Source organism: Vipera ursinii (genome assembly GCF_947247035.1).
Source record: "Vipera ursinii genome assembly, chromosome: 1".
NCBI classification, from domain to species: Eukaryota; Metazoa; Chordata; class Lepidosauria; order Squamata; family Viperidae; genus Vipera; species Vipera ursinii.
The window spans coordinates 303925110-303938267 of NC_139512.1; the positions used below are offsets into that span (position 1 = coordinate 303925110).

Here is a 13158-nt window from a genome sequence, read left to right on the forward strand (position 1 = left end):
AGCTTTTCACAATATTGGCAATCATTCACAAGCCTTAGATGTACACTGTTGCTAGGGAACAAATCCCAACTGTGCCTTTAAACCCAGGATTTTAAAAACAAACTTGTCAGGAAAATATTGCTTTTCCATCCACTAAACAGCTCTCTGAGTTAATATGTGTGCACTGTACCTTCATTTATATTTTGCTCTTATTCTACCCAGTATTTAGGCTTCATAGCTCTTTTTGAAGTCTTGTTACAGCACAAAGACATTATACCCAAAGAAATCACTTCAACATCATATGGCTCATTTATACAGGTGAGTGAGAGGAAGGATGACTTAAAAGCATCTTTGATCTTGACTGCCCATCTTTTACCCCCCACCCCTTTCAGAGATTTCAGAGGCAGAAATCTGGGACAATATAACAGAATGCCTCTTGATCTGTTCTTTTCCATCCAAATCCTTAAATTCATAGTAAATATGTTTACCAGGAGGTATATTTAATGCTGCCATATTGCCTAGATCAGAGGTCTTAAACATTTTTTAGGGAGTGGAATCTATTAATGTTTTTTAAATATATATATATCCAGAATTCCTGATCAAGAGTTACTATATTTATTTATTTATTTTTATTACATTTATATCCCGCCCTTCTCCGAAGACTCAGGGCGGCTTACAAGCTTAGCAGTAGCCTTCATTCTATGTATATGCCTGCTTGTTAGGGCTTTCACACACACACCCCAAGCGGCATTATTACAAAGTCAGCTTATTGCCCCCAACAATCTGGGTCCTCATTTTACCCACCTCGGAAGGATGGAAGGCTGAGTCAACCTTGAGCCTGGTGGGATGCGAACCTGCACTAATTGCAGGCCCCCCACATTACTGGTCTTAAGATCTGGCTGCTGGTTGTTTCTATTGTCCTTTTTCACTCACCTTTTTATGATATACGGTTACTTTTTAAAAACCTCACATTGTTGAGCTGTACATGAGAAAGAGAGAGGTTCTGCAGACCACAATTTGAAAAACCCTGCCTAGATAATAAGCCCAGGCTTTTGAAGATTGCAGGGGACTGTAACTTTGCCTTGTCATGGTCAGATCAATTTCTGATCACGGTTCAGAAATTGGTTCCTTTGAAACTTTCTGATGTCCTCCATCCTGAAGAAAGATGGACCTTCTTAGATTAGTCTGCAATAGATGCATGATGGACCCACAATTGGTTTTCAGTTGGTATTTGGAAATTTTTCTGAAAGTTCACCAGAAATCCTAGTTGCGTCCACAAATGATGAAGTGTCAGTTGTGTTGTATAGGACTGCATATGAGCTACTGCTGCTAATCTCACTGAGCCCCTTGGTTTTCTAAGGACTGCAGGGAAACAGAGTAGCCAGAAGAGATGCCTAGATTACTGCTAGAGAAAGATGAAGAATAAATCTGTTTAAACATGACTATGCCCACATTACAGTCTATGTAATGATAACAAGGATTGCAGTATATAATTATTTTACTATGCTTATCACTGTCCAATAGCCCTTTTAAAAGCAACCCTCAGACTCATGGACATTGAAGGACAAGATGAATATATGAAGAGTTGCTATCATGAATACATTAGACATCTGATGGATAAGATCATTCAGATTTAATGAAGTTGGACCCTGGTCAGGTAGGTCTTGAGAAAGTAGACAAGGTCCTTGGGGATATTAGTATTGTCTCTTGCCCCTCCTAGTTGGTTAAGGCCTCCTAGGGGGTGACAAATGGCTGGGCTCAAACAGTGATGCATTCATTCTGGACTGAGTGGACTATCCCATCTGCCTTGAATAATGGTACATTCCATCCTCATGAAGCCGTAACTGGAACTGACAACTGTGGGATAATTTAGAACCAGTTTCCAACTTTCCGTTTTTTGTGCAACATTTAAGGATAAAGTAGAGGCTGAAGGAAACTGATTATCTGAAGCCATTTTGGTCAAGCCTTCAGTCTGAGTACAGCCCTGAGACAACACTGGTTGTACTTATTTGGCAGAACCAGAATAGGGGTGACATGACTCTCCTGGTTCTGTTTGATATTTCAGAAGCATTCAATATCAAAAAGTATTGAATACTAAAATACTAAAAAGGGGGGCAGGATAAAAATAAAATCAAAGCATCCTTCTGGACCATTGATGAGAGTTAGGAGCAGGGAGCACTGGACTGTAGTGATTCACTTTCTGGGGCTTGTTCCAGTTGGTGGTGATAAGGAGTGATATAATGCAAAGTTCTTGCAATATAGAATTTCACAGAGCTTGACACTTTCCTTATGTACTCCAATTCAACATCTACATGAGGCCAGTGCGTGAAGTCACCCATTGGCATGATTGTCAGGTATCATCAATGTTTGAATGATACTCCGTTTTAAATATTGACCCCTAGATGGACAGGCAATGCCACTGAGATCCTGTCTTGGTGCCTGAATGCTGCAAAGTTTTGGGGCACAGGTCTGCAAACCACGGCTCCGGAGCCGCATGCGGCTCTTTCAGCCATCTCCTGCGGCTCCAAGTACTCTGCCATGTGCAGTCCAAAAAAAAAAAAGTGGGACTAAAAAAGTTCAGCCAATCAATTCAAATATGCAGGGTAGGTGCATATTTCACCTTGGCTCCACTCTTCAGTCAAACCCTGTTCTACGCATGCTTGCATGTATGCGCATGCGCACATATTTTTTGCGGCTCCCAGTTTTTCATTTTGTGAGGGAACCGGTTCCGAGTGGCTCTTTCACTGTTTCAGGTTGCTGACCCCTGTTTTGGGGGAAAGAAATGAGCTTGGGCTCAACTCAAGGTGCATTGATTATCAGTGGCTTTTTGGATGTAATTTATGGCTTAGAATTTGAATATGTATAGCTGACTTTCCTCTGGCGGTAAGATTTGCTAGAGTTGGCACACTCCAGGTCGCAGCTATAAAGCACTGTCATTTTGTGGGAATTAGGAGATGTGTCTTCTCAGTAGACACTATGCTTTTCCTGTGGAACAGTATTCACCCTGAAGTTCATATGGTACCCACTCTGGGTTTTTGTAAAGCGGTAAAAATGTGGCTTCCAGCAGTTCCTGGGGTAGAGTGAGGTGATAAGCTCTATGTATTTACATGCATGATTGCTCATGTTATGGTCTCAGTGCATGCTTGTAGAACAGCAAATCAAATAAGACACAATGTATATATTGGCACAGGTATTTTATCTCTTTTATTCTTAACTGTGCAATTATAATGGGCTGTCAGAATAACCTTGAGAGATAGTAGGAAGGGCTGCAGCCTGGACAATGAGGGGAAGCACTTTCCAACTTGCAAGATTCTATAACTGTAACTACAGTAAAGGTAGCATTAGCATTTATGGCTTTGGTTTCCAAGTCTGGGCTATCTTGAAGGCCTGACAGCAGCTGATTTCAGAACACACCTGGAATACTGCAACCAATTTTGGTCACCACACTACAAAAAAGTTGTTGAGACCTTGGAAAAAGTTCAAAGAAGAGCAATTAAAATGATCAAAGGCCTGGAGACTAAAGCTTATGAAGAACGGCTGCAGGACTTGCGTTTGGCTAGTCTAAAGAAAAGAAGAAACAGGGGTGACATGATAGCAGCATTCCAGTATTTGAGGGGCTGCCACAAAGAAGAGGGGGTCAAACTATTCTCCAAAGCACCAGAGGGCAGGACAAGAAACAATGGTTGGAAAGTGACCAAAGAGAGAAGCAACCTGGAATCAAGGAGAAAATTCCTAACAGTGAGGACAGTTAACCAGTGGAACAGCTTGCCTTCAGAAATCATGGGCACTCCACCACTGGAGGTTTTTAAGAGATAGACAGTCACTTGTCTGAAATGGTATAGGTCTTCCTGCTTGAGCAGGGGGCTGGACTAGAAGACCTCCAAGGTCCCTTCCAGCTCTATTCTATTCTTCTTCTATTCTTGATTTAACTTATGATAATATCTTACCTAAATTAATTTGAAATCTGAAATGTTCCCTCCCCACTCTGTGTTTATTAGCAGCTTGCTAAATTGACACTGTGTTAGCAGATCTATAAAAAGATCCTTTTTGGCTTCTCTGTTATGTTTTTTTTTAAAAACAGACTCAGCTTCTTACAAAGCCTATCATGGGTACGAGAGCCCGATCATTTTTTCTAATACATGAAAAACTTGTGCAAGATTCTGACAGCATTGCGGGGTGGAGAGCATTTTCAATGAAACTGATTGAGAAACTCTTTCTATGTAGCAGTTGATTCTGTCTCTTTCCGAGTATCAGATGAACTTTAAAGATTTTTTTCCAGCTTTTCTTTTTAAGAAAATGTGTAAATCATTTTATTTTGGTCCCAATTTTACAGTATTATCATTTGAGTTTGGCATTTGAGCTATTTATTGTATTAAACTGTGCTACTTTGTAGGAGTATTTGGGGGTCAGAAAGTAGTGTAAAGTACCCCAATAAAATGCATAAATATACAACCACTCAAAATTGATAGCATTATCTGTTTAATATCAAAATTACTGATTTGTTTTCTTCAATTTTATATAATTTCCAGAATGTCAAATAGGAGCAGACATAGACACCACAAAAATGTGTTTATGAAAATGAAATTGTCATGGCAACAAGAATGAACTCAGAAATATTTTAAAAATAGCAAATTAACAGGAACTATTTATACAAAATATATTCTTTCAGAAATGTATTTAAATACACTTTCCCTGTATGCAGAAAATAAAGGACAGCCACATCATAAATTTAAATCATTTTAAAAATCATTTAAGATTAATTCAAAGCATGTTAATTCAGGTTAATGAGGGCAGATATGATATTGTTGCCATTACGGAAACATGGTGGGATGAAACCCACAAATGGAACACACAGCTAGAGGGATTTAAATTATTCAAAAGAAACAGACCAAATAAAAGAGATGGAGTTGTTCTCTCTATAAGAAATAACTACATCTCTACAGAAATAGAGCACAACAATGATGAAAATTGTAAACCTGAAGGCATTTGGGTCAATGTAAAAGGGAGAAAAAATGACATTGCCATAGGTGTATACTATAGGCCACCCAACCAAACAGAGGAAATAGATGAACTTTTTGCTAGTCAGCTAACTAAGGTATGTAGGAAGCACATCACAATAGTAATGGGGGACTTTAACTACCCTGACATCAACTGGGAGACAAACTCTGCACCAAGTGGAAGATCAAACAGATTCCTGACAAACCTAGCAGACAACTTTGTCACCCAAAAAGTAGACAAGGGAACTAGGGGATTAGCCATTTTGGATCTAATTCTCACTAACAGAGATGAAATGATAGAAGGTGTTGAAGCCACAGGAAGCTTGGGAGGAAGTGATCACGCAATACTGGAATTCAACATTATGGAAGCACAAGCAATAGAATACAGTCAAACTACAGTCTTATACTTTAAGAGAGCTAATTTCAATAAACTTAGAGAGAGCTTGGGAAGGATTCCATGGATGAGAATCCTCAAGGGGAAAACAACTCAAGAAGCTTGGGAAATTTTGAAAAGTGAGATAATAAAAGCCCAGTCTAGCATAATACCACCAAAGAAGAAAAATAACAGCTCTCAAAAGAAACCAGCATAGCTGCATAAAGAACTCACTGATAAATTGAAAGATAAAAAGGACAAGTATAGAAAGTGGAAAGAGGGGAACGTAACTAAGTCAGAATATCAGCAAATAGCCCGAGCCTGCAAAGACAAAGTGAGGAAAGCTAAGTCTCAAAATGAACTAAGGCTTGCGACCAAAGTCAAAAATAACAAAAAAAAAGCTTCTTTCAACATGCAAAAAACAAAAAAGTAAAGGAAATGATTGCTCCATTAGTGGGTGAAAGTGGCAAGAAGGTGACAAGCAACAGGGAGAAAGCAGAACTATTTAACTAATTTTTTGTGTGTCTTTACACAAAGGAAAAAACCAGACCAACCTATCAAAAATAGTGCCATAAAAAACAGATAGAAACACAAGTTAAGATAGGAAAGAAAATGGTAAGTGAGCACCTGTCCAGCCTAGACGAGTTCAAATCACCAGGACCAGATGGAGTATACCCCAAGGTTCTCAAGGAACTGGCAGATGTGATCTCAGAACCACTGAACTATATTTTTCAAAGATCTTGGAGCACTGGGGAACTACCAGAGGACTGGAAAAGAGCTGATGTAGTTCCCATCTTCAAAAAAGGGGAAAAATGGATCCAGGAAATTACAGACCTATCAGACTGACCTCAATACCTGGGAAGATTCTGGAAAAGATAATCAAACAATGAATCAGCGAGCACCTAGAGGCAAACAAAGTCATTACTAAAAGCCAACATGGGTTTGTCAAAAACAGTTCATGCCAGACAAATCTTGTTGCACTTTGACCAAGTGACAAAATTAGTGGATCAGAAGAATGCTGTGGATATAATTTACTTGGACTTCAATAAGGCATTTGATAAAGTAGATCACAAACTACTACTTGATGAGATAGACAAATGTGGCTTAGACAGCATCACCACCAGATGGATTCATAGCTGGCTGACAGGCCGTACTCAGTGTGTGGTCCTGAATGGAACCGCATCTACATGGACGGAAGTGTGTAGTGGGGTGCCCCAGCCATTTGTCTGAAATGGTATAGGGTTTCCTGCCTGAGCAGGGGGTTGGATTAGATGACCTCCAAGGTCCCTTCTAACTTTACTATTATGATTATGATATGATTATGTGATTCTACTACTTACTTGTAAGTAAATAAGTAAGTAAATAACTTGTTATACTCATTTTAAACTATTTTTATGCTGTTATGCTTACTATGTATAACATCTTGGATAATTATTATAACTTTTAACCTAGGCAAGAACTGCAATTAACAATTATTGTTGTATTTTGTTTATAAACTTCCAAGAAAAACTTTATTTTTTTTACAGTTATAAAATATTATTGAATTGTCAGATGCAAGGAACAAGGTAGCTGGTCAGAATGGTATGTTTTTGCCACTTGCCTATTAACAGGAATCTTGCCAGATTCATGCACTGACTAGATAAACTACTAGATAAACACTGCAAAGTTTAGGGAGGGTGTGCTTTCCGCTGCTCCCTCCCCCTCCCTCCACAATTCCAGGCTAGTCAGTCTCCTACTTCTCCCCTCACTTCAACTCCAGATTCCACTACAGGACTCATTTATCAGATTCAGATGAAATGTAATTTATACTTGTTACATTTAAATAATCATTAATGGCTGTAATAGTTATCTTAAACATACACTTGTATTATACAAATAAATTATTCGTGAGAGATTTTAATACCATTACAAATACAATTCTGCAACTACTAATCACATGCCATCTAGTACCAGTTTGAAAAAAAAATCCTCTTGTTCTAGTAATAATTGTGTTGAACAATTTTTTTTTCATCAGGGTCCAGTCCAAGCTGGGAATAAACAAACATGGAGACTGCTTTAGAAAGAAGGTTGTAGTTTATTGAAGAGGAGAGCCAGACAGAAAGATGGCTCTGGAAAAACTGACCACATGTATTAGGGAGTGGGTTTTTACTGTATACCTTCTTGAGCCTTTGTTTGGAGTTGTTCCTGTGGCATGAACTTTGACCTGAGTCTGAGTGTGGCTTTCTGGTATTCTGATGGTGGTGGGTTAATCCTATTATGTCCCAAAGGCCATATCCTTCTTCCCTGGGGGTGTGGTTGATGACTGTTGGATTTTTTGGTGTGAGAGATTGTTGATTCTAGGGATCGTTTTTTCTAATCCAAGCTTCCTGACTCCAATCTTCCTGACAAGATCATCACATCTGCATTTCTGCAGACCTGGTTTCTGTTTGGGGCAGAGAGACTTGGGGGGAGGGGGGGTTGCTTTCTACCTTTAAAATCCTTTGGGGAAATATATTCTGCCTTTTTAATATTTACCAAAATGTTTCTTTCTCTGGATTCTTCCCACAATTGCACTATAGCACAAGTTTTGCAATCAACAGATAAAAATTGCACAAACGATTTGCAGAAATAAGCATTCAGAATGCTAAAATATATTTTAATAAAGCTATCATACCAGAATTTTTAATTAGCAACTTAAAAATCCTTGCTGGAATGATAAAAATACATTATTTTGAATATATTTTCAGTTGAAAGATTTTGTAGAAATAGGTAATCTGATCGTGATTCTTATCTGGTTTATCTCATGAAATCAACATCAATTTTGCAAGTTTTCTACTCTCTTCCAAAGAGAAGAATTTCAGGAATGGCTACCAATTCCCAAGGAACTCCACTATCTGCTGTGCATCTGGCAGTAGCATTGTTGAAACACCAGCAGCAAGCGGATGCACAGATGACCAATTTGTAGAATGCCACAATAACAACTAACCCAACAGCTGGGACAGAATTTGCCCCAATGTATAGTAGCACAACTTGGGGCTCAGCCAATGATCCTGTATCCCATGGGTGAATTGTGTGGGTGAATGAAGAAAAATGTTTTCAATAGGTATGCAAAATATGAACTAAGATTTTGAAGCTGCTTATTTCTACTATAATTGTACTATGATTTAATGTTGTCACCATCCCTGAAATATAAAGATTTTAGGAGAATAGAATGAAACAAGCAACTCTCAAATCCTGGTATCATTTTTACTCATCAATTCCAAATTCCCTCCACCTCTTATTTGGGGCCGGCAAAGTAGTGGATACAGGAAATCAATTTTATATAACATCCACTCAAAATAATTTTCTCTCCTAGCTAAGTTGTAACATTGGGACCTGGTTCTACTGAAAAAAGAGTTGCCAGGTCAATTGTATAGTTATGGGTGGGCTTACCTCCAATTATTTTCCTATGCTTTTTCCTGTTAAAATACTTATTATCAGCCAAGATCTCTGCAGTTTAAGCCTAAGCCTAATTTTAATTTTCCTGATTTTTAATTATACCATTTGGTATATACATTAACTTCTGACTCTTTGGAATGGAAATTATTTTGAATGTGAACCTCTATGGGTACAACTAGAAAGTTATTATTTGGCTCCTCTGAATTTCTGGCAGGTGTTTAGCTGTAATTTGTTTGGAAATTAACTTTACTGAAAACAACAAACACCAAGACATATTACTGGGAATAAGATTTAGATCTGATACTTCTCATGAAAAACTGACTGTCTAAAACAGGGGTGTCAAACTGCTGACCCATGGGCAGGATGCATCACGCCAAAACCCCGCCCACCCCATTGCCGGCAATGGGGAAAAAGTCACGCTACATCGCGACACATCACGTGACGTCGCGAGTTTGATACCCATGGTCTAAAATAATTCTTACTTAAAGATGGTGCATGAAAAGTGTTCTTTAAAAAAATTAACACCTTTAATTAGCTTATCACTACTTCTACTTTTAAGACTTTGGGAACGCTATAAAAAGAATACAACCTACCTAAAATTGCTGAATGGCAATATACTGTATTTAATTGAAACATTTATTTTCCCAATCTGGATGCTTTGATGCTCTGAATTTTTAAAACTTTGGTTGGTTAGTGCCTTTTCATTTTCATATTGAAAACAGTGGTACCTACAAGTTTGTGAACATCTTTAATATTTCTGCATAAATATGACCTAAAATCTTACCTGTTCTCCACACAAATCCTAAAACTAAATAAAGAGCACAGTTAATCGAGTCAAAAACATTATACTTGTTCATTGATTTATTGAAGAAAATGATCCAAAGCTATATATTTGTGTGTAACAAAAGGATGTGAACCTATAGGATCATCACTTCATTTGAAGAAGTAATCAGGTGTATCATTGTACCTACTGCGGAATCTGATAATCAAGTCTGTGTGTGATGTCATGCCTTACAGGTAGGTAGTCCCTTCGTTCAGTGACCAACTGAAATTACGATGGTGCTGAATTAAGGGACTTATGAGCCCTGCCTGAATTTATGGCCACTGAAGTGCCCCCATGGTCACATGAACAAAATTCAGGTGCTCAGCAAGGCACCTGCTCTTATGGTCAACTGCAGGGATGTTGCAGCAGCTCCCCTGCTTATCTTCCTCCCACATCCCCCTCCCTGTCAGATCCCTGCAGGCTTTGGGTCTGCTTCACACCCTGCTGGGTCTCACATCCTCCTCCCCAACCCCCATCACAGCTCATTCACTTAGGTTTTCTCTAGATGTCATTTGAGAAATAGCCTCTCCGCCACACGGCCTTCCTACATGGAGGCAGTGTGGCACCGTCCCAGAAGTGGGAACTACCTTGGAAGCAACTGCAATGAATTGTGGCCACTCTGAAATAGCACTTGCTTCCAGGATGGTCCCATAGTCTCCATACTGTACGGAGAGGCCAAGGGGCGGATCACTTGGCTCTCCTTCTCAAATCTGGAGCTTTAACTGGTAGATTTGTTAGCTGGGGCACAATCTGAGATTTGAATGGCATGGTTTTCTATAATACAATTATAATACAAGAGGAAAGGGGTTAAAAAAAGAAAGCTCTCATTTATGGAAAACAGTCTATAATGCAACTCCAGAGGAAACACTACAAAATATTCTTCACAGTATTTCCTTTGGAATACATGCCATACGTCAGGGAGATATATGAGGATGGTCTTAAATTGCACCAGCTCCTATCAAGAAAGGGCGCAAAATTTAGGAAACTCATTTATGCTGATTGGTATTTCATAAAGTTAAGACTTAATTAAAATATAACAACTATTTGCTTGAATTATTATCAACAATGTGCTGGTGTAATATCACACCATGCAAAAGAACATTTAGAGCCAATTCCATGGCACTATTCTTTGGCTTTTAATATATTTACAGGAGGATTAAACAGCATGCTATTTTAACAATGTCAGCATATGTAAAGTCTTATCTCAGTGCTGCTCAAGGACACATTACCCAGTTATTTTGTACTCAAGAGGAATTTTGCCAACCACATTCTATAGTATTTCTTCATATTAATACACACACACACACACACATACACACACATATATAAATTTCTCTTCTGGTTTTTTGCAAATAGCCTCTAGTTCTATCCTGGCTACATTAACATTACAAGTTTAAACAATTGCAAAACTTAACATTTCTCAAAGGCAATACAAAGAGAAATTCCTCTCATGAATAGTCAATATAGCTAGAAGAAGAAAATAACTCATCTTTTTGACAGTTTGCCATATCAGATACAACAAGGAGAAATACAACAGATGGGAATTTTGCTTCTCTGAATCTTCCTATCAGAAGAGGTATAATTCAGCTATGAGGTGACATGAAGCTTGTTTCAGTAATCTTATATCTAATAAAACTGACTTCTGATTCTGGAAGTTGACTTTTTTCTCTCTAAATATTCCCATTCTAATGGCCATGCAAGAGCATTTCACCTCTCCTTTTCCACTCGAGATGGACCCGATTCATCATGTGAAAGAGTTTCGTATTTCCACTAAATGGAAATTTTGTAGAGAATTGAAGGAAAAGCCAATAATGTAAACCCAAAATGTTTTTTCGTGGTGGCTGCAGTAGATAAACCTCAACAACTTTAAAAGGGAATGCATATGTTATGCTACTACGTATGTTCATACAATTAAAGCAAAAGATGCTTACATTTTCTTCCCCACATTTAAGTTCCTGTCCTAACAAGAATGTCAGAACTTGAGAAGTGCAAAGCTTTTATTTGGGATTCTGAATTAATTACTCTGTGAACAGACTTCTCCTGGCTCCATTCTAAAACATCACAATGAATTCAGGATAAACAACACCGAAATTGGTTTACAAAATTCAAAACCCCCAGTACTTAGCAACAGTTACTAGCTTAAATCAGTGCTATTTTTAACAGTAGCTGAAAGATATTCACAGAGGATAAAGACGAATATAGTTCTTAGCTCCAGAACTTTTGATAACCAAATGGGGGATGCAGCTCTACCAACATCAATTAAAACTGCTTTTAGGCTCTGCTGGTATATATTTGGTTAACTGCCAAAGAAAAAGACAGTGCTGGATTGCATGCTATATGAACACTCGTCCTGGTCCCACAGAAACCCCTGCTTTCCCCTATAAGAAATCCAACTTCAGGGAGTGCAGGCTGGCCACTCTGCTCCCTTCAGTGGAACTACCAAAGAGAAGAGTTACAATCGCCAGACGTGTTGTGCGGACTTTCCACTTCTCCACGCGACTTGCTCGCACTAGCCTGGACAGGCAGCTTGACTTGGTTTGCAACTGAGCGCTTGGTAATAGAATAGACCCCCTTTCCCACCTCCCAAGTAACGGCGAAACATAAAGCAGCCGCCCGAGAGAGGCAGCCAAGGCGTCTGCCTAACCGGCAAGCTCCCCACGAGTCCAAAACGGAAAGGCACAGACGGACGCAAGACGGAACGTCCCGCCCAGCAGCCTCGCCCAGGCTACACCTTCGCACCTGGGCGGTTAGCTGCGTCTGCCTTAACAGAGGAATTCCGCTTGCTTCGGGTACGTCCCCGGTTCCCGCTTAGTTTTCTTTTCTTTTCTTTTCTTTTGTTTTTTCTAGCAGGTGGAGTCACGCGAGCGCCGCCTAGCGGGCGTGCAATTGCGAAGGGCAGGGGCGGCTTACCTAGTCCAGGTACGAAGGTGTTGAGGAACAAACAGAGGACGGCTACAGGGAACGGCATGTAGGGGATGGCGGCACGCAAGGGTCCCTTCTTCTCGCGCACTTGCACTACCACGCCGCCGGAGGAGGAGGAGGCGGCAGTGGCGGCGGCGGCGGCGGCATTTCCTCGCGCGGCGTCGCCAGCAGTCGGCCCGGCAGCGTCCCCTTCTTTGGGGCCATGGTCCATGACGCCCGCTTTAGCCGGAGCAGCCAGGAAGCGCCGGAGTAGCTGCGTCCCAGAGCGTCTCCGCTCGTGTGAGCCTCCGACCGGGACTCCGCGTCTGCCTAAGGACAAGGAGGCGCCTGAGCATAAGTGGAGGGAATCTCGAGGCGAGGCGCGGTGCTAAACGCGCGTCCAAGCGCCCGACTACGCCGCTTGGAGAGACCGCGCTACGCACGCTCCCGCCTCTCTCTCTCTCTTATCCTCGCCCCGCGCGCGCGCTTCTCCCGCCCGAAGGCGAGCGGTAGATTGATGGCCTTTCTGCCTCTTTCCTCAGGTCCTGGCTTCGCAGACTCTCTCCGACCGCCACGTTACAGGGGGACTTGGCTTATTCCAGCGTTTCCCAACCTTAGGAACTTGAAGATGCGTGGACTTCAACTCCCAGAATTCCCCAGCCAGCATA

At 40.4% G+C, this 13158-nt stretch overlaps 1 protein-coding gene across 1 annotated transcript in view; it reads right to left on the minus strand.

The window, feature by feature from the left end:
* The window catches only part of STUM (stum, mechanosensory transduction mediator homolog), a gene marked incomplete at its 5' end in the record, with an annotated part of 39036 nt that extends 26314 nt beyond the window's left edge, over positions 1–12722 (minus strand). Inside the window, one exon of the mRNA XM_083358255.1 lies at positions 12500–12722. Coding sequence (XP_083214381.1) covers positions 12500–12722 — 223 coding nt within the window. The remainder of the gene's footprint in view (positions 1–12499) is intronic.
* Positions 12723–13158: the final 436 nt, after the last annotated feature.